Raw genomic sequence first — 21,136 nt, 5'->3', positions numbered from 1 at the left:
TTCTACACCAGGATCCTTTTCTTTTCTTTTTTTCTTTTTTTTTTTTTTTTTTTTGGCCTGTCCCGTTTGGCTCTTTTGCCATCAGAATTATTGCCTAAAGGCAAAGAAAGATGCCCAACGGATTTACTTTACCAAACTGACCATCCCAGCCTTGCCGTAATGGTCCATTTGATTCACCTTTTATTGTTTATTTTATTTTCACTCACTGAATACGGGACAGACTTGACTGGGGGAAAGAAGGGGAGAAAGAAAGAGGGAAAGAGAAACAGCTGAGAAGAGGGACGGGGGAGAAGGGCAAAAAACAAAAACCAACAGAACGGGCAGAGAAAAAAAAATGCATATATCAATCACCTGGATCACCTGCTGAGAAAGAAAAAAGAAAGCAAGCAGAAGAGAACAAGAGTAATAGAATAAACAACATCACAATGATATATGGGAATATGACAGTAAATACTAAATGTTAAACATTATTGTGCAGCACATAAGATCAACAGAACACAGTGTGCTTTGAGGTAGGAGCCAAAAAGGGTGTAGTTTGTGGGTGTGATCACCCGTGTGTACACCTGTGAACATGGACGCGCTTGTTTTTTGTTTTTTAAAAGGTTCCTTCATGTAATAATCTGCTAGAGGGTGTGGGGGGGCCACAGCCCCGTCCTCCAGGGCGTGAAGCAGGTGTGGAGGAGATCAAAACTCCAGACATCCAGAGGCCCCCAGAACACAAGAGACCAAGGAAGGAAAGAGCTGAGGAGAGTCCCAGATGAGGGCTCACTCAGCAGCCGCGGAGCAGAAGCCAGGGGGAGTTGCAGTGACGCGCCCGTGAGCTCCGCCGGCAGCCAGCTGCGCCTGAGTGACCGAGCCCCAGGCCGAGAGGCCGGGGGCACCCCACCTCCGAAGTGGCCCGAGCGAGCCCCAGGCTCCGGGCCCCGATAAGCGGCCGCCAAGGAGTGAGCCGGTGTGTACCTGGACGCCCATCCCCGGACACAAAGAACCACCAACGCACCGATGTCTGAGGGGGTCCGCCACTGGCAGGGGAAGTGGTGGTAGGGGGAGATAGGCCTCCAAACCTTGGAGGGCCTGAGATGTCCCCAGAGAGGTGGCGCCTGACACCCAACCTGACATATAGACACAGACATACAGGCACACAGATACAAACATCCATTCCCACCCTCATGCTCTCATATGCACTTACTCCACACTCAACCAACGTGGAGACAGACATAAAGAGACGTTGTACACACGATCACACTCCCCAAGCGTACTCTACAAACCGGGTCTAGGTGCCCCCGCCCCTGGAGGGGGGAACTGCACCCAGACCCAGGTGGTGTTTCCCTTTTCCCTGCGGTGGGGGGAGGCAGACCGCCCCGACTCCGCAGCAGCAGGAAGGCTCCACACTCCAGACCGCAGTCGGACGGCCAACTCCTCCTCCTAGTCCTAGCCCCCCCCCGCTCCAGCAGGTCGCAGAGAATGGGGGTGAGAGAAGACTCCAAACCTCCCTCCACCCGCTCATTGTAATGTTGATGCATGTGTGTTCTAAGGTGCATTTAAAACCCAGGAGGGCATGGAGCTACCTGCCAGAGAGCAGCAGGTAAGCGCATAGTCCCTCCTGCTAGCCCTCAATGTCTACGTGTATTTAAAATTGAGAGGTGGGCAACGATGCCAGGGGTGGGGTGTACACCCTGATGGTACTTTGGACTCCGTGTATCGTGCCCACCCCCAAGATCCTATATGTATATGTAATGAGAGTGTGAGTAATGTGAATGTCTAAGTTGTGGGATAAAATTGAGGCAGAGGCAGCCAGAAGGGGACAGAGGGGGGGGGTAGCCTCCTCTGCACCCTGGTGACATACCCCTACTCCAAGGCCCTGCATGTGTGGGTGGTTGTGGTGGAGCGGGAAGAAGGAGGCAGCTGGAGATGGGGAGGGAAGGAAGGGAGGGGCAAGTGACCCCTCCCTGGGGCCAGCTCCCCCGCTGACCCCAGTAGGCACCCCCATACTCCGCGACCCGCCAGGGAAAGGGGGCCCAGGCCCATCCAGACCGGGCCCAGTGCAGCAGCGCCGCCCGGCCCCACAGAGCCTGGGACAGTCCACCCAACCCCACCACAGAGAAAACTGCACCCACCCCACCATCCACTCATCTTCCAGACTACATAAGACAATAAACACCCAGGCTGAGATCTTCCTCCACCTCTCCTGTATCTCCCCCTCCTGCAGAGGGAGCTCCTGAGGAGAGGAAAGCTCCTGCAAGATGTGACAATCTCCCCCACCAGTTGAAGAGCCCAAGTTTAAGTTTGATAAGTTGTTGCTAAAATTAATTTAATTAATTTATTTTGAATTTATTTAACTTTCTACACCAGGATCTTTTTCTACATAGCTGATGGCTGGTAACTGTGCAGGGGCGAGTCTAGCAAAGTTTTGCCAGGGGGGCAGGTAGGGCATGAACAGGGAAAAGGGGGCACAAAGACATACTTTTCTTTCTTATTCTCATTTAAAATGTCGAGCTTTTAATAAATAATTATCTGAATCTATCAACCAAAGTTTTAATCTGACATAAAATGTATAGAAATCAATTACTGTATATAAGTCTAATATACCCTAGTAAGTATTAAACCCGATTCTTTGATCCCCATGACAGGGAAAACCCGACTCAGGAGTGGTCAAAACATTTATATTTCTTTATCCAATCATCTTCCGGAAGAGAGAGCCCTGCACAGCCCAAAGCAAGTTCCAGAATCTCTAACATTAGAAGCTAAAAATCTGTCTCATATAGGTGTTCTTTTGGTACTTCACACGTCACACATCGTTTCGATAAAAACAAGTCCTTATATGTTACTAGTTCCACTTTTCTGTCTGGTTTCTTGTATTTATTAATATACTTCTGCAGCTCTACCCTAGACTTCCTGTTTTCAGTCTGGCTAAGCACTTGGTTTATGAGTCAAAAATGGCCTTGCTTTGCAAGCCTTTATTATTAAAATACATAAAACAATATAATCAGAAAGTACTAAGAATATATGTTTATTTCGTAACATAAGCTATAGTACTTTTTCCTTTGGGAAGGTACAATCTGTGCAATCTGCAATTCTGTGCAAGAAAGATGTTGAATCTATTTAAATATTTTGAAAAAATAATTGATTTCTGTGCATTTGTTTTACACATGCATTGAATTAAAGTAGATTATATTGATTAAGCATTATAAGGCAGAGGGTGGGGGGTGGTTCCCTATTTTTCTTTTTTTCTTTTTTTTTTTTTTTTGCTGGGAGTTTGCAACCCCATTACGTTGTATAATATTTCTGCTAAGTACTCTTTAAAATACCAGATTCTCGATTGGATTTAGATCTGGACTTTGACTGGGCCATTCTAACACATGGACATGTTTTGTTTTAAACCATTCCATTGTTGCCCTGACTTTATGTTTAGGATCATTGTCCTGCTGGAAGGTGAACCTCCGCCCCAGTCTCAAGCCTTTTGCAGACTCCAAGAGGTTTTCTTCCAAGATTGCCCTGTATTTGGTTCCATCCATCTTCCCATCAACTCTGACCAGCTTCCCTGTCCCTGCTGAAGAGAAGCACCCCCAGAGCATGATGCTGCCACCACCATATTTGACAGTGGGGATGGTGTGTTCAGAGTGATGTGCAGTGTTAGTTTTCCGCTAAACATAGCGTTTTGCATTGTGGCCAAAAAGTTCAATTTTGGTCTTGAACAGTGCTATGTGGGATGTTCAAGGCTTGGGAAATCTTTTTGTAGCCTATGCCTGCTTGGGCCATGTTTCAGTTCTGGCCCCAGATGTCAGCCTAATGTGTACCTTAATTAAGCCATGTAATAACAACATGTGCATAATAGCATTCAATACCATCGTTCCCTCGAAGCTGGACAGAAAACTGCAGGATCTAGGACTGAGCAGCTCCCTCTGCAGCTGGATCCTTAACTTCCTGTCTGACAGACGCCAAGTGGTCAGACTGGGCAGCATCACCTCATCCCCCATCACACTGAACACTGGTGCTCCACAGGGGTGTGTACTGAGCCCTCTCCTGTACTCACTCTACACCTACGACTGCACAGCCACTAACAACTCCAACATCATTGTGAAGTTTGCGGACGACACTACAGTGGTGGGTCTTATCACCAACGGTGATGAGACGGCTTACAGGGAGGAGGTCAGCGCCCTGACCCACTGGTGTCAAGACAACCATCTCACCCTCAACGTCGCAAAGACAAAGGAGTTGATAGTGGACTTCCGGAGGTGCAGAGAAGTACACACCCCCATCACCATCAACGGCGCTGCTGTGGAGAGAGTGAGCAGCTTCCGGTTCCTTGGCGTACACCTGGCTGAGGATCTTACGTGGTCAGTACACACAAACAAAACAGTGAAGAAGGCCCAGCAGCGCCTCTTCTTTCTCAGGAGACTGAAAAGATTCGGCATGAGCCCCCGCATCCTCAGGACCTTCTATCACTGTGCCATTGAGAGCATCCTCACTGGATGCATCACCACCTGGTATGGCAACAGCACCGCCTACAACTGCAAAGCTCTCCAGCGAGTAGTGCGGTGCTCTGAACGGATAATTGGAGGTCTTCCCTCCCTCCAAGACATCTACAGGAAGCGGTGCCTGAGGAAAGCGGGGAGGATCATCAAGGACTCCAGTCACCCCAGCCATAAACTGTTCAGACTACTTCCATCAGGAAGGAGGTTCTGCAGCATCCGGTCCCGTACCAGCAGACTGAGAGACAGCTTCTTCCATCAGGCCATCAGACTGCTGAACACGTCATAGACACCTCAGCTTCACTACTGGAACTTCAACATTATGCACTGCATACTGTACAGTAATGCCACTGTTTTGCACATGTCTCAACTCTGTATATTTTTATATATTTTATTTATTGTTTACTCTATTTAATTTGTAAAATATGTGTATACACACACACACACGTAGAAAAACATTTAGTATACACATCCAGAATTTTTTTTTTTTTTGCTTGCATATACTATTATATATTGTACATATATTTATTAGTTTCAGATTTAGCCATTCGTATATTTTGCCTGTTTATGTTATTGTATTTTGCACAACTCTGTTGCTTGTGAAGCTCGCAAGAATTTCACTCGCATGTGCTGTACCAATGTACCTGCACATGTGATGTGACAATAAAAAAAAAAAAAGTGAAAAAGTGAAAGTGATAGTGCAAAAGTAACGTGACAAAACTCTGTTCGGACAGTGAATGGACTGATTCTTATATAGCATTTTCCAACTCGCCCAGATTACTCAAAGTGCTCTATACAACATGCCACATTCCCCCAACCACACACTTTCTCTTAACTGAGTGCTTCCTAACTACATTCATACACACTCACACTCACGACATGCAGACTGGAGAAGCCAGGGATTGAACCACTAACCTTCCGATCAGTAGGTGACCTGCTCCGGCCTGGGCCACATAAACTAAACCATAATTGGGCCAGATATGGCATGCCATAAACAGTGGCGTCATTGCCAGACCTGGCACACATCTGGTTGACATACAACCTGCCATGACACCAGTTAGTCAGAAGTGCCAGCTTAATGCCAGCTCCCGGCCAGGCCTGTCTTCTATGAGCCTGGGCCACATAAACCAAACCACAATCAAGCCAGATGTGGCATGCCATCACATAGACAGTGCCATCTATGCCAGGCCTGGCCCATATCTGGATGACATATGTCTTATCATGCCAGAAGTCATGAAAGTGGCCACTTTCATGAGTAAATCATATAAGGCTTACACGATTTACTCATGAAAGTGGCCACTTTCTCATTACTTTCATACATTGTTTTAGCAAGTATCCAAAACATACAAGTTTCATTATATAATTTTTCAAGGGATCTTATATCTGTTTTCACTCTTATATGCTTTTCATACAAGTTTCACACAAGACAGATACAAACTTTATAAGAGTTATATATATCTTTTCCATATGGGTAGACTCCTAGATAAAACATTATGGGTCATTCCCACAACCCACAGCTTTACAGTGTTCCAGCAAAGTTCATTTCCAATGCAAGCTCTGCAAGTACTGTCTCTTCGCATCCAGACGCAATCTGTCTCTGTACCGTCCTTGTAACTGCTTTTAAGCATGTTTCTAGCAACCGTCCTTCCAACACAGCACAGTGTGTTTGTTTTGATTCGTGGCCCAGATATATGGCGCAGTACTCCCAAAATACATTGCAGTGTTACGTCAACTCCAAAGCCCTATGATCTAAGCAATTCTGGCTGGAGGTAACCAGACCCCAGACCACTGACAACAGACGGTGGCCGCTGCCAACATGGACGAGGAATATGAAATCTCAAATTAGTATCTGTGTTCAACCCTGAGTATCTTTCCGGGTTCCTACTTCCTCACTGTGATGAAACTGGAAATTCAGCCAGGGAGATATTACAAAGGAATATTTAACTGTCCCAGTGTGGCGGATGAGAAGATGTTAACAAAATGGCTGCAACAAATAACCCATTTACATGGCCATTTAACACAGTGAGAAAAGTGTGAAAAGCTAATGTGCTAGCACTGGTTTATGTTATGACTGTTCACTGGAATTTTCATCTAGAGACAATAAATAAAATAGAAATAACTCACAGCTATTACATCCTGTTCATGCTTTCTGCGTTTGGATGGTTGAATTTACATCTACACGTGACTGCTGTGAACACCTGAACATTCAGAGAACATAATGTCAGGTCTAAGGAGCTTGGAAAGAAAAGCATCTGGACTTCTTTAAGTTTCTTGAAGATGTTTCACCTCTCATCCGAGAAGCTTCTTCAGTTCTAAAGGTAAAATGGTGGGAGTTTCCCCCCAAAGACGGACAAAAGGACCCCCTAATGATCCTCTACCTAATCACATGAGCCAAGGTGTGAAAACGGGTGTGGGTCACAATCAGCCAGGGTTTCGGGTGAGCTCATTGTGAAACCTAGCCCCACCCTATCATGTGATTTCCTGAGGTCAGATGGCCCAGGATGTGAGTAGGCGTTAAGGCGTCTGGGAAGGGATCTCAAAACTGGATTATAGATGGCAGACAGTTGGTGTCGTAAACCACCGCCTCTGTTCAAAGATGGTCCCTCACAGTAGACATAAAATGGTTTCTTTCACTCCTCTTTCAAACTATCTGTCTTCTCTGTCCAAAATGTGAACATTGGCATCCTCGGAAGAGTGACCTTTATCCTTAAGATGCAGATGGACTGCTGAGTCTTGTCCCGTGGAGGTGGCTCTTTTATGATGTGCCATGCGTTTGTGAAGTGGCTGTTTGGTCTCTCCAATGTAGAGGTCTGGGCATTCTTCACTACACTATACAGCATACACCACATTGTTAAGTTTGTGTTTAGGAGTTTGGAGCAGAACTAAAAAGTTCCTGATATTAAACTGCTGCAAGGATGAAAGCAAAGACAGATAAATTGACTCGCCAGCTATTTCAGTAGATACACCTGTACCTGTTTAGCTAATTGTTAATGCAATGTGGCGTATTTATTCATGTAGATATCATCAAGATGACCTGCTGAAGTTTAAACTAACCATCGAAATGGGGAAGAGAGGTGATGTAAAATACTTTGAACATGGCATGGACGGTCTGAGTATTTCAGAACAGAAACTCAAATAGACACTAGTTACAACCAAGGTATGTAGAAGAGCATCTCTGAATGGGGTACAGCAGTGGAAGACCACATTGAGTGCCACAGGAAACTGTTGGAGATGTTGTATAGGTGCTAAATGTATTAAAAATGGTACACTTATATAAAATCTTCACTTTTGAAACAATTTCAAATACGAAAGAATGTTCACTGAGATCTACTACTTGGCTCTTTTTTTCTAATTTGTTTACTGACCAAACTTTCTTCCTCTTTGGAGATTGTTAAAGTTGTCTTTCAGCCAGCTTCTATTTCAGACTTTAATATTGCCACCGTGTGCAGTAAGTCTGTAATGGAGACCAGGGGTTCCATTACCTGGTTGGTATTATTAATAATAAATTGTTGGATTGGGAATTTAAAATAGGGTAATAAAGAAAACACATTAGTTCTTATGGAGTCTTTTATTAGGTTATTTGACATACGATTAAATTGACAGCTTGTAACAGAAAAGAGACAGTGGGACTGGCCATCCTACCTGTGTCGGAGAAGAGCCAAAGTTAGAGCTGTTTGCAGTTAATCATTTATCAACAACCTAAACATATGTGAAATGAGAACTTGTAAAGGTACTCACCTGTCCTGGTTGCTTCTTGCAGGATGTGGAGCAAAAGAGTGAAAGCGGCTCAATCACCTGCTTAAGAGCTCTTGGAGCAGACCAGTGTGCCGGGTTAGGGAGTATGGTTAAAGAGGGTTTTAATTTAGATAGAAATAGGTGAAGCTTATGTTATTGGTTTGTTTATAGTATGTGTTGGAAATATGTACAGTATATGTTTGTGATGTGCTTTAATGTTATTGTATGTTTGTTTGTGTGGAGGGTTATGTGTTCATTTTGATTAGTTAACCCCCATACTTGGGCTATTCCAGATGCTCACCTGAAAAGGTAGAGTATAAAAGGAAGCCATTTTGTTTAGTTGTAGTTAGTGTTTGTGCTGTTATCATGCTCCTTCTTTAATAAAGTGCCAATCCATGGATGTCTTTTACTCCAGTCTTGCGTCATATTATTGGACAGAACCTATGACCGCCGGCCAAAACTGACAGAGTCCATGAGAATCCTAATCATCACCCCTTTTGGATGCCAGCCATCACCCAACATACCCGGTCCTGACTGACAAGTCATGTGACATGAGTGTGGGGTTACCTCAGCCGTTAGTGGGAGTCCCTACACCCTCTGTTACATGCCCAGCAACAGACAGATGGAGTTTAAATCATCAGAAAGTGAGGACACAAAGTGCTCGCAGTAACCCACACCGGGCAAACCTTGCTGCTACACATGTTGGGGTCATAAATCTCTCCACAGCACCGCCACTTTAATAAGCTTTGATATTTTTGACAAATGACTCAGAGATAAGGGCATCTATCTGCTTAAGCTCAAATGCTTATGTTGTTGTTTGTATTATTATACAAAGATTTTCAGCGGCTCCTTTTGAATTATTCTACATTGATGTTAATTTGTGGTCTTGTGTGGAAATACAATATTGATTGGTAACAGCTGTGTACACCAGCACTCTGACAGCTGATGTAATCTCTGAGGTCCAGTTAGCCAGAGAGTTTAATAAGAACTGATGAAAATAAATCACTACTGGCTCAAGCAGAAAGCTGCAGTCACTCAGCACCTCGAGTCTTAGCTGTGGTGACGTGTGCAAAGATGTAAAACAATTTATTATGCCAGCACAATAAATGTTTAACTCTGAATTTGCAATTATTTTTAAACTTATTCATTCCTGTGAAGGCACATTCTGAATCAAAACTCTTTTTAAATTCTTTTTAAAATGATTTCATGCAAGAAAAACTTCTTTTTAAAGTTTCCTGAAGGTCAGGGCTTGCAGCAGTCAAGTCCAAATGTGGTTTCATGTCTTTGTTTTGACTTAGGTATGACTCAAGTCCAGGTCTCTGGTCACAAGGCTGCAGCAGCAGCACAAGAGCAGACGGCAGCAGCTGTTCGAAGGGTCAAACTTGGCCAAGTTATAACCCGAGTGTTTAGTAGGTGGAAATTTCTGTAACACTAAATAAAACCTAGTGAGACCACACAAGATAGTCCTTACATATACATAAGCTCTTGCTAAATATCTACAACTATTAATAACAATTATCAGTTATGCACGCCGGGAAAATTCAAAATGGCATTTCTCAAAATAGCATAGTGTATAAAAAGCCCATTTCCCCCTAGTAGCTACTCGAATTAACTCAACTCAGATTTACTGGTTTTCCATTAAAACCCAGTAGGGGTGGGTTTAAAAAATTTTTTTTTTCCAATTTAAATAGATTTTAGCTTGAATAATGCAATGTCGATTCATGAAATCCTGAACCGATTATTAAATATAAATGTATTTTGCCAGAAATCCCAGAATCTTAGGTTAAGCCTCACAAAACTATTTCAACAACCACCAAACATAAAATGAGAGCATGTAAACAGATTCCGCACAAAGTTGTAAACACAAAGCACAGATCGTTCACCCCACATGGTGAACGATCCATATATGGACATCTCTCAAAGCCGGCAGCTCACAGATTCTGATGCTGCAGGTTTTGACACTCTCCGACTAAAATGCACTGAACCAGCAGCAAAAGAAGATCAAAAGTACGCTTCACATTTGATAAAAATCCTCATTAATTCCCTCTTACCTTTGCTGTTTTGCTTCCATCACCATAAAATCACATTTCCTGCACAGCTCTTTCTCTCTCAAATCTCTGTTTTCTGCATTATTCGCTATCTTATTACGCGCCAGTCTACCGTTGTGTGCAGTGCTGTCAGATGCAGTTTTTTTTCTTTCAGAAATGACCTCCGACAAGAAAGCCTCATTTGTTCTGTTCACCGAAAAAATTTAAACTTTTTAAAAATTATGCCAAATTGCAAAACGATGTGTCTCTAATAAAACTTTTGTAACTTTGCTCTGCTTCACTTCAATAGCATCAGGTAATATTCACATGTTGCTTCATGGTTTTCTTCATTTTTTGTTCTACTGCAAAATATTTTTAAGTTTATCTGCTATAAAAAGCTAGGCCAGGAAAAGCTTCATGTTTTTCTGTGTTTTATCCTCAGTTACTTTGACACAAAGGCATCTGCTGTTATGTTTACACCTCTGATGAAGTCTCACAAGTGTCAGCTTTGTTTTTATATAGCGATATAAAAATATGGATATGTACTGATAAATGATCAGAATTGTAATATTTCTGACTGTCTCAGTCAAAATTGAATTGAATTGAATCAAATCAGAATCGAATAGTTGGTTTTTTGTATCCATTTCCTGGGTTTCAAAAATGGCAGTTTTAATTTTTGTGAAGAAGACGCTCACATGACTCATCAGGTGATGCTCTGACCAGCCAATTGGTGGCATGCAGTGTGACATCACATTTTAGTACCTGCTTGGCAAACCGTGGCGAGTTGATCCGATTAGACACTAATGGAGAAGAAGCTTAATTAACAGAAAATTAATAGCTAATAGCATTACCCCACGTGACCATATCATCCCAATAACTGTAGGTTAGTATAATGCATGAATACTAAGTTTCTCATATTGTTTATGTGTAGCTAGAACATGTTTACACTTACAGAGGTCTAATGTGGCATTAGGAGTGCTATAAGAAAACTTTCATGCTACAGTAATGTGCTGTAATACCTCAGCATACAGCATCTGTTTGAAATTCAGAACAGGAATGAGAGTTCAGTAACCCTGCAACTACTATAAACCTTCAACAGTGATTTAGTTTTAATTTATTAAATAAATTTAACTTGTGAATAAGTTGTAACACAGGCACACAAAAAAACAAAGGGTGTTCATTATTGTTCTTGAGATATCTGGTGGAGATTGTAAAGTATTTCTCCCTTACACCATCATTATTTCTTAAGTAAGTTATGACTGAGTTTTAAGTGTGTTTTCTTTATCTTGTGGGTCTATGACCGGGGAACACCACAAACGAGTACAGGAGACGTTTCAGTGCAACTGTAACATTCCTGACTGCCCGACAGACGGTAGCCTTGGAAACGTGCTCAGCGTCACCAATATTATACAGAAAGCTCCCGTTTGCAAAAAACCGAAGTGCAATACAAATAATATGTACAGAACTGAGAGAATGTCCGCGATGTGTCACATGAGCAATATTAGGCCTGAGGATGTTATTCAAATAAATTATAGATTGTGCTGAAAAACGATAACTTTCACACAGGAAATCATCAGGAAATGATAAAATGTCCAAACGCGCTCTAATCACTCTCTCCCGGCGGAGAGCTCTGCGGAGAATTTGGGCTTCAACATCTACTGGCTCTTCAAGGAAGGGGCACGCCATGTCCGACACTTCCTACAGTCAGGTTTCTGACAAAGAGGCGGAGACAGTCAGGGTTAGTTGAAGTAAACCTGCTAGGGGGCAGGTTAGCTTCACGGAGTGTGTCGTCATAGTGACTCACTCAGAATTAATCTAAACTTGCTTTGTGAAACCGAAAACCCAGAGTTTTCGTTAACTCAGGGTATACTTACTCAGAGTTTGCACTAAACCGGCTTCCTGAAATAGGGCCCTGGGCCCTGTGCTTCGTACGTCGCTTACTACATCCAAGATCAAATGAAACATCCAAGACCAAATCATCGCGCTAACTCTGAGCTCGCTATTCCGGTTCCCCGAACACACCTGTTGTTGACGATTAGTATAGCTGGATGAAGTAATGTGAGATCACTGGGTGGCCCAACAGGGGCTACGCATCGATAGTAGAAACATTGATCGGCAACCCTTTGATTGGTCGGCGAAAATGTCGAAGGAGCGCGCTCGGTATTTTTCGGCAGCAGAGCAAGAACTCTTGAGTGAGGGATTTCAGGAGTTTCAGAGTTTAATTAAAACGCAAGGGAACACTGCAAAGGCTGCAAAAGCAAGGAGAGAGGGCTGGCAGAAAGTTGCTGACAAATTAAACTCGTAAGTAATTCAATAATAACAATAATAATGGAGTGGATTTATATAGCGCTTTTCAAGGCACCCAAAGCGCTTTCCAATGCCACTATTCATTCACTCTCACATTCACACACTGGTGGAGGCAGCTACGGTTGTAGCCACAGCTGCCCTGGGGCAGACTGACAGAAGCCAGGCTGCCATATTGCGCCATCGGCCCCTCTGGCCAACACCAGTAGGCGGTAGGGTAGATTTATCATATCACACCATATTATCCAATATTATATTACATTATATTATATTATAATATGTTATATTATATCCCCTTTCACATTAGAGCCACAACAGGACCCACTAGAACATGGGAACAAGTAAAAGTGAAATATAAGAATATTCTACAGAGTGGTAATATTTATCACTTATATTGCTTGTCGTCTCTTGGAAAGAGACCCTGGAATACTCTGTTTGTTTGTTCATAACAGCAACCAAGAAAAGGGCAGAGCAAAAAAAAGACAGGTGGTGGTCCTGCACCCCCTCGTCAACAAGTTGGTTAAGTAAATAATACCCTCACGGGAAAATCGATATCTCTCTATGAGCACACTGTCGCGCTGAGCTAAAGGATCCTGTCTGTCCTGCAATATACGCTGAATTCTGAGGACTCTCCTTATCAATCTTGCACCTTCCGCAATGGGTTGCTCGCGTATACGGACAGGATATGACTGCGACAGACTTCCCAAATCCACCTTCGCTTTTATAGCCGTGGTCTCTCATCTTGATTACACGAAGTAATTTACAATTACTACTCTGAAATATGAATTACATCTGTAATAATCACATACATGTAATAGAATGTTAATAGTACATTTCCCTTTTTTGGGAATGACCTGTATGTATCTGTGTGAAATCAATAAATGGATCAGGTGCTGCATTATCTTTAGTTACATTGATGTTATTTATTTATGGTGAAACAGTGGTAAAATATCGCTGTTGCTTTCGTATGAATGACGCGGACATACCTGCGTGGCCGCGATCTAATCCTGTTTACATAAAGTAAACCTGCTCCCCAGCAGGTTTACGCTTACGGCTCTGTTGCTATGACAGCAAGTCCCGGATGGGCTTCGGGGAACCGAACGATCCAGGATCACGCGAAATCGTCAACAATCTCATCCAGCTAACTCACTTAGTGCGGTACGAAGAACAGGCCCCTGGCGTCTGAAACTATTTTGGTTTTGATGTAAAGTATGACCCTGATGGTAAGTGCATCATGGACAAAAGTAAAACAGTATGTTGAATGTGCCACGCAATGCTCAATTACATTGGTGGGAACTAGTGCGTTAGCGCAGTTAGTTCATTAACGTGTTGACACCATCCAGCCCCACGCACGGGGCGATCCGCAGGAACTCGTTAATGGAGATTTGCAAAAACAACAAGCACGCATGCTACAAACTTTACCCGAGTCATTTAGACAGCCGTTAGCACATGATTCTCCTTATGGGGACCTGATATGTTTAATATGCTGCTGAGAATATAGCCCAGAAGAAGCGTATAGTATAGCTTTATTTTGGAAAGAGCCATTTCTCTGTGATAAACTCTCTTTTCCAAAGATGAGTGATTTCTCGATCAGATAGATTTATGTTGTTTTTTTTTTGTTGTTTCAGCAACATTAAATTTAAAAACTGTACTTTTGAGTTAAAATATATATTTATAATTTTAATAAATGACAAATTAAAAAGGCATGAACATTTTTTTGTATCGAAAAAATATCGAACTGAACCGAACCGTGAATTTTGTGTATTGTTGCACCCCTATCCACTGAGGCTTCATGTGTCTGAAAACTGAGTTCTATTTGCATGACGCAGAAACAGATATTAGAAGCTAGAAAAGTTTTTAAGTCATGTGTCATTCAGATAATTCACTGCCCGGTATCCAATCTTTTAATACATCCATATTCTTAAAGAAGTCTGGACTCTGCTGTCACTTCTGAGAAACCAAGCTGAGTGCAGATGCCATCCTCAACAAGCCTTCAGCGGGTGATTATTTGATACTTGAAGAGTAGATTTTTGCTAGTGTTTTATATTAATGCCTCCTAGAAATTAATGGAAACACTTGAGGTTAACGAGTAGGCACTTGACCACCTGCCAAAACCACGAGGATGACCATTAAGACAAAACAACTTCTCATGTAAAATCTTAGGAATCTCTCCCATCTGGCATTATGGCGAGCTCAAACGAGTTGGATATTGGAAAATGAGAGTGATACCACATCATGTCACAGCGTGTGAATATGTGTATGCGCCTAGTCCGAGTTACATCATGACACAGTGGCTTCAATTACAGTTGAGACTTTTCATCACCATCAAGGTATGTGTCATCCCGTCTCAGACACACTCACACACTCGACACTGTATCAACTGATATAGTGAGCTAGCTATAAGACGCTGACTATTTTAAGACACAAAAACAGATCATTTTTAATTGCTGAAATTGATGTGCGTTTTTGACTGCAAAGCCAAAGGAAAGTTTGTAGCCTTAGCTTTTCTTAACCACACACTATTTAAAAATCATGTCACTAAATCATGGTTTTGTACTGTGACATCCTGTCCACAGTTATTACACTTTAAAAGCCTCACTCTGAGGCGGGACTGGTTGGTGACCCAGAAATCCTTTTCACAACTGGATGAACTAATGGAGTCCAACACAAAGTGACCAGGATGTGAGGAAATGGCACTGCCCAAATATAAAGGATAACCACGCCAAACTGATCGCTTTATATAGATTTAAAACCATCATATATGTATATTTAATGGATTATTGTAGAGATAACAGATAGTGCTAAGTCCATTCATTTATCATCATCAGTGTGGCACCAATAGGGCGCCTCATCAACAGTTCAACAGCCCGCTCTGAAGATGGGGGTCCCTTCTGTGTGAGCCTAAAGCGTGTGATGCAGGATTGTCCAATATTGTGACAGCCATATTTCCTATGATTGTCATATTTTTGTGATCTGCATCATCAAGAATAATTTAACTGACTACTGAATTTAACTAACCATGTGACATTAGTGTGTTCCCCATTTTGGATGACTGGATTCTATTACTTGAATGATGGACTTTTGTACATTTTGCCTGTATCTAAATTAGTATATGTATGCATGTAGGCTGCAATGCTAGGGCACAACTTTCACTTGAAGCCCCACCTTCCACCCAAATTCTGGTTTGTGTTGCACTTTATCAAGTTGTTCGACTGCCTGGCTAGTAGTTAGTGAGTATTTGCACACAATCATGAAAAAATGGCAACTATGGTAATCTGCTAGCAACCAAAACAATCAGTGGGAGTATTTTGGTGCTACACCATCTCTGAGTTTCACCTAGAACGAGCTAATAACCTCCAAAAGAGTCAAGGAATACACAGGATGGACAACTTTCAAGCAACGCACACCAAACCTCAGTAGCGGAAATTGTTTTCTATCACCCTCAAGTGGCCAAAAATAAAGCAACTGCAGGTTTTAAGCCACAACAATTAGGCACAGATATTTCCATACAACTTAAAAAAAAAAAAAAAAAAAAAAGAAATTTTCTTAGACTTGAGGTTTCAAGATTTCATGACGTAGCATATACATAATGTATTGGGGGTTGCACTGACTAATAATTTTTAATGTTAAATGACATGACACAGACTTGGACTTAGGTTTGAGGAACACAGTAAAATCAGACAGACTGGATCCAGATTGTCTGGAAAACTACTTTAAAGCGTCCCGGCCAACGGGCATGGAAGGGCAAAGCCACAAAAGACAATGAAAATGAATGGTGGGAACTCCAGGAAGAATGCTTGCACATTAAAGAGGAAAAGTAAAGAAGAAATGATGGTAAAAATAAATAAATAAATAAATTTAAAAAAGCAAAAACGACAAAGTGGAGAAAAGGGAACAGCTGCTCTTTTAAATCCACTGGTTTGGATGATAACCAGCATCAAATTTCACAAACCAAAACCCTCTCAAACATTTACGAGGTGTTTGGTCATATGGTGAGTATGTAGGCTAAATGCGTATGTGACTCAGACAATGTTTCTATAAGGTCAGTGTGTCTTTGAACTGAAGGAGCGCTTAGATTTCAGTATCTTGCATAATCACATAATCTAAACATAGGAAATTAGTCAATGTTTTTATATCAGTGGCTTAATATGTGATGGAAAAGGTAAGATAAGGTAAAGGTAAGGAGTGTAGCTCAGCTCTGGCTCTTTAGCCTCCTATAGATAATTGGTTTTAGTTTTATAGCATACTGACAGCTTTAATTTGGGCACACATGGCCAGAAAAGCTCTGAGAGACCCACTGTACACGACCTGAGCAACAGCTGACAGAAAACAGCAGAAGCAGATGGTGCAGCCTTTAGCAATTTGAGATGTTTTAGTACAGTTAAAAACAGATTTATAGCACAATAAATACTGAAATCAAGTCAATACACAACCTGTAAAGAAGTTAAAATTTGTGTCATTGATGCCTACCACCTGGTGGCTAAAAAATATAATAATTGCAATTTAATCATCATTGATCTGTCCAAATCTGTCCCACCACAGTTAGCCTAACCAGCATCAAGCCATGTAAAAGTAAAAGATGACCACAGTCACCACTTTTCCTAATTTTTGGCACTCCCCAGATTCACATATCTTTATCCAAGGCACTCTCTCGACGGGATCTCTTTGGATCTAAAGTGCCATCCCTTTCTTATTTTATCCTGTCATACATTTGGATGAAATCAGCATAGACCTTCTTAACTTGTCTCCAGAATTGTGCTTTATGTGGTTGTGTTGAACTTCATTAAAAAAAAACACCATTAGTTGATGCTTAAATCTGATGCTTAAAAGTAAAGATTTGTGCTTCGTATTAAGCTTCATATTTTAGTCACAGCTACTGATAGGTTGCTGGTTTGTGCAAGATTTCCTAGGCCTAAGAAATAGTGGTGTCAGATCAGAAAACACTTTAATATGTGTTTTTATTATTAATTGGAGCACCTGCAGTCTTCTGAGCAGTCCCTTAAAATCAATTACAATTGTTTTGATGGCATAGTTTTAAGTCAGGAATTAGAGAATACTTCTCAGTGGGTATCTGACTTGGATGCCTTCCGGTGCCTCATAGGTGAGAACCTAGGCTCTCTCAGATAAATAAGAGATTATGTATCTGGGCTGGCTGGCGATGTCACCTTGAAAGAGATGAAGGCGGCAATCTGGGAGACAGACTGAAGCTCTGTTTAGACTGCCTAGGACTCATATAAATGGAAGAAGATGGATGGATGGATGGATGACTCTATTCTTTAAAAGTCTAGATAAAACAGTACAGTACTTCAAGCTTGAATGTTTTATAGATCTTACATAAATGTAAAACTTATGGATTATGGGTGAATGAGTGAATACATGAATTAACAGATGAATGACCAAATGAGTGGGTTTCATTCATGGAAATAAAAGGCTGCAAACTGCAGTGAATGAGTGAATGGGTGAATAATGAATGAAACACTGAGAAAAGAGATGGCGATACAAATGAAAGGTAAAGACATTGTGATCTGACCATTAATGGATCCAGTTAAAAGTCAAACTGTCAAACAGCTGCTATGGTAACAATGAAGATACCATAGGTGGTTACAATTAACAACTTCTATCCAAACATCTTGAGTTGCCCACAGTTTCTTCACACCAAGCAAAGGAACATCTTCACCAAGTTGGCTATTCTGAGCCAGATTTTGGAGCAACATCAACGTCTTGTTCTAATATAGCAAACGAATCTGGAATCTTCCACTGCAGTTAATCTTAAGACTCACATAAACATCTCTCAGACATGCCTGTAGCAGCAAGTAGGACTAGCATATACAGCCTCAACATTTTGTTAGGCCACTTCACTGAATAACTACAGAGCTTTATTCTCTTTGCCCTCTTTACTTTGCAGTGATATCAGCTGGGTATTAGATGTTTACATTCATCTCCTCCTACCTGGATTTGATTGAAATGGGAATCGAAATCGAGGGAATTCATTGTTGTCATCAACTAAAGAACATATGTTTGGTGGTACCATGCATGTACACACATGAATAAAACTTTTAAATACTTGGATCTAGACAGATGGGACACCCACATATACATGCATAGCCCTGTCACGTGCAGTTGTTGTCTTCCTTTAGCTGTAAGAGCTGTTTGGGCCAGGGTTAATACCAAAGGACTATTTCCAACTTGCTAATTGTTCCATATGCACACGTGACATACAAGAATATAGTCGCGACTGTGGATAAAAGTCTTCACCAACATTTAGCAGGATTTTAAGGTTGACTGTTTCTCAACATTCATCATTAGTACTGTTATTCTTTGTATTTGTACCCCCTGAAAAAAGTCACACAATAAAAAATGTTTTAAAAAGACAAAGGTAGTTTTTTTTTAATCTTGATTTTACATTATATTTGGTTAGAAATGTTATTTCTAACAAAAGAAATAACATTTCTTTTTTTTTAGCAAAATGTTTTTTAACATTTATCCAGGTTGTGATTGTATGACTTTTTAAAACTTTTTTTGTTGCATATTCACATTTTCTCCACACATATGAAAGGTAAAGGCATTATTAATACAAAATGCACACATGCATTGCATTTGTCACTTGCAGACATAAAAAGAAATGAAACACAAAGATTTTCCTCTCTCACCCGTGTGCAGGTTTGAAGGTGTTGCCGCTGTTTGAGACATACTTGGTTTTACCCAATGTCGAGTGACAGGTGTTGCCGCTGTTGATCTTTGATGGTTTGTTCTGTTTTGGAGAACCTTGGTCCTTCTTTTCCTCTAACATGGCTATAAACATCCATACACATTTATGCACACAAACAGAGGCACAAGCAGCTCACACTTCCTTACTTAATCCTGTGTTTAACCACATTCATACACACCTGCACAATTTTTATTTAAGATAGAAAGTTTTGAGTCCTTAAGACTTGATCCATCCAACAATCCCAACATTAAGAGAGAAAAAGGGGAATTTTTGTGAATTCCAGGTTTACAAATAAAAATGTAATGCTTTCTTAATAAATCCAGTGCTCGTATTTCTTTTGTGATGAAATCCTGAAGAAGCAGATCCACATTTACAAGTATTTTATGTTACCGGAGAACATCACCAGCCCAATCTGCTACATGATAAATACTTAAAAAAAAAACCCAAAAAAATCCCCCAGAAAAAATAGCCAGTAAATCGTTGCAGCTTTCTATAAAGTATATTTTCCAGTTGTCCTTGATTTCAGATTTCCAGCTATCCCAGGGGTAGGGTGATCCAGGATTCAAGCATTTCAGATTTTTTGAGGCTTAAGCCATTAGTGGCCTCAGCGGGATTTGAGCCGCGAGAGACTGAAAGACAATCCGGGAAGAACGCGGCACTAAACTACACCCATCCCACTGAGGCAGCAGCTGGAGAGGGGGAGAAGGGATAGAGACTGAAGAGGAAGGAGTGAGATTCTTTGGAGAGACAGATGCAAGCAAAGTATAAGTTATGATATACATAGAAGATCAAAACGTCTCATCTGTTAACCCTGGCACAATTAATTTTTGAAGTGTTACTGAAGCATGTTTTTTTTCTTGATCTTTTTTGACTGCTACAGACATAAACATTGTACAGGAAGCCGCTTCAAAGTATTTAGTCAAGCTTCTGTAAAACTACAATATTACCCAATGAGATAAAGTGGGTTACAGTTATACAAACATTTAACTTAAACAGAACTGAGCATGTGCATACATCCAAATACAGACGTGTGCTGTTCTATGGCAGCCGCCCCCAACCTTTTTTGTGCCACGGACCGGTTTATGCCCGACAATATTTTCACGGACCGGCCTTTACATACAACAAAATAAAACTAGTACCGGTACCGAAAAAAAGAAGATTTATTCATAACATAAGTGAAAAGACCCAGGAAAACAGAGTTAACGATAAAAACGATAACAAAATAACACTGAAAACCCTGAAAACCATACATTTCACACCTGAGCCTCAACTCTCGTGGCCCGGTACCAAACGACTCACGGACCGGTCCGAGGCCCGGGGGTTGGGGACTGCTGTTCTATGGTATGGTATTTCATAGTCTGGCTTCGATGATGGAGTTGAGTAGATAGCTGCAAAAAAAAGGGGGCGGGGGAAAATTTTTTTTGAGTCAATGTCTGTCCGACTTTGAAGAAAATCAATTCAAATCAATTTTAGCAGTAATGAGACTCACAGTGAAGATAACTACTTGTATATGCAAGTTAAGATGAATAATAACTGCTATAAATAGAAATAAATAGACTCACATATTACATTATTTATAGCTTGTCTATAAGTGTAGCTGGATCACTGTATAGTATTATTGTATTATACAAAGTTTTGGCATCATCAAATATACTAAGGACTTCTACGTTTATCACAGGCTGGGTTTTTGTTTAGTGTTTTTAGAAATAACACAAGCAAGAATCACCATATATCTGTATGTCTACAAATGGACTTCTTATCATGATCAGTACGCCATTATTTTATACCTCTCTGACCATCTAAGACCATCTCTGAATCGAGGAGGGGGCCTAAGGGTACATCTTTCGCCGTCTTACAATGCTGCGATTGCAGCCATTCCCCAACTCTCT

General features: G+C 41.3%; 1 protein-coding gene across 2 annotated transcripts in view; it reads right to left on the bottom strand.

Moving 5' to 3' along the window:
* Positions 1 to 19,867, bottom strand: part of LOC113019247 (uncharacterized) — an 83,714-nt gene extending 63,847 nt beyond the window's left edge. The window contains exon 1 of one of the 2 annotated variants that reach the window (XM_026162816.1): positions 19,189 to 19,867. In XM_026162816.1, coding sequence (XP_026018601.1) covers positions 19,189 to 19,340 — 152 coding nt within the window. In that variant the 5' untranslated portion in view covers positions 19,341 to 19,867. The remainder of the gene's footprint in view (positions 1 to 19,188) is intronic. The other variant, XM_026162815.1, reaches the window with a different exon arrangement.
* Between the last annotated feature and the right edge of the window lie 1,269 nt (positions 19,868 to 21,136).

Source organism: Astatotilapia calliptera, chromosome 3, assembly GCF_900246225.1.
Source record: "Astatotilapia calliptera chromosome 3, fAstCal1.2, whole genome shotgun sequence".
Taxonomy (NCBI): Eukaryota; Metazoa; Chordata; class Actinopteri; order Cichliformes; family Cichlidae; genus Astatotilapia; species Astatotilapia calliptera.
This window is presented reverse-complemented; position numbering and strand designations above follow the sequence as displayed.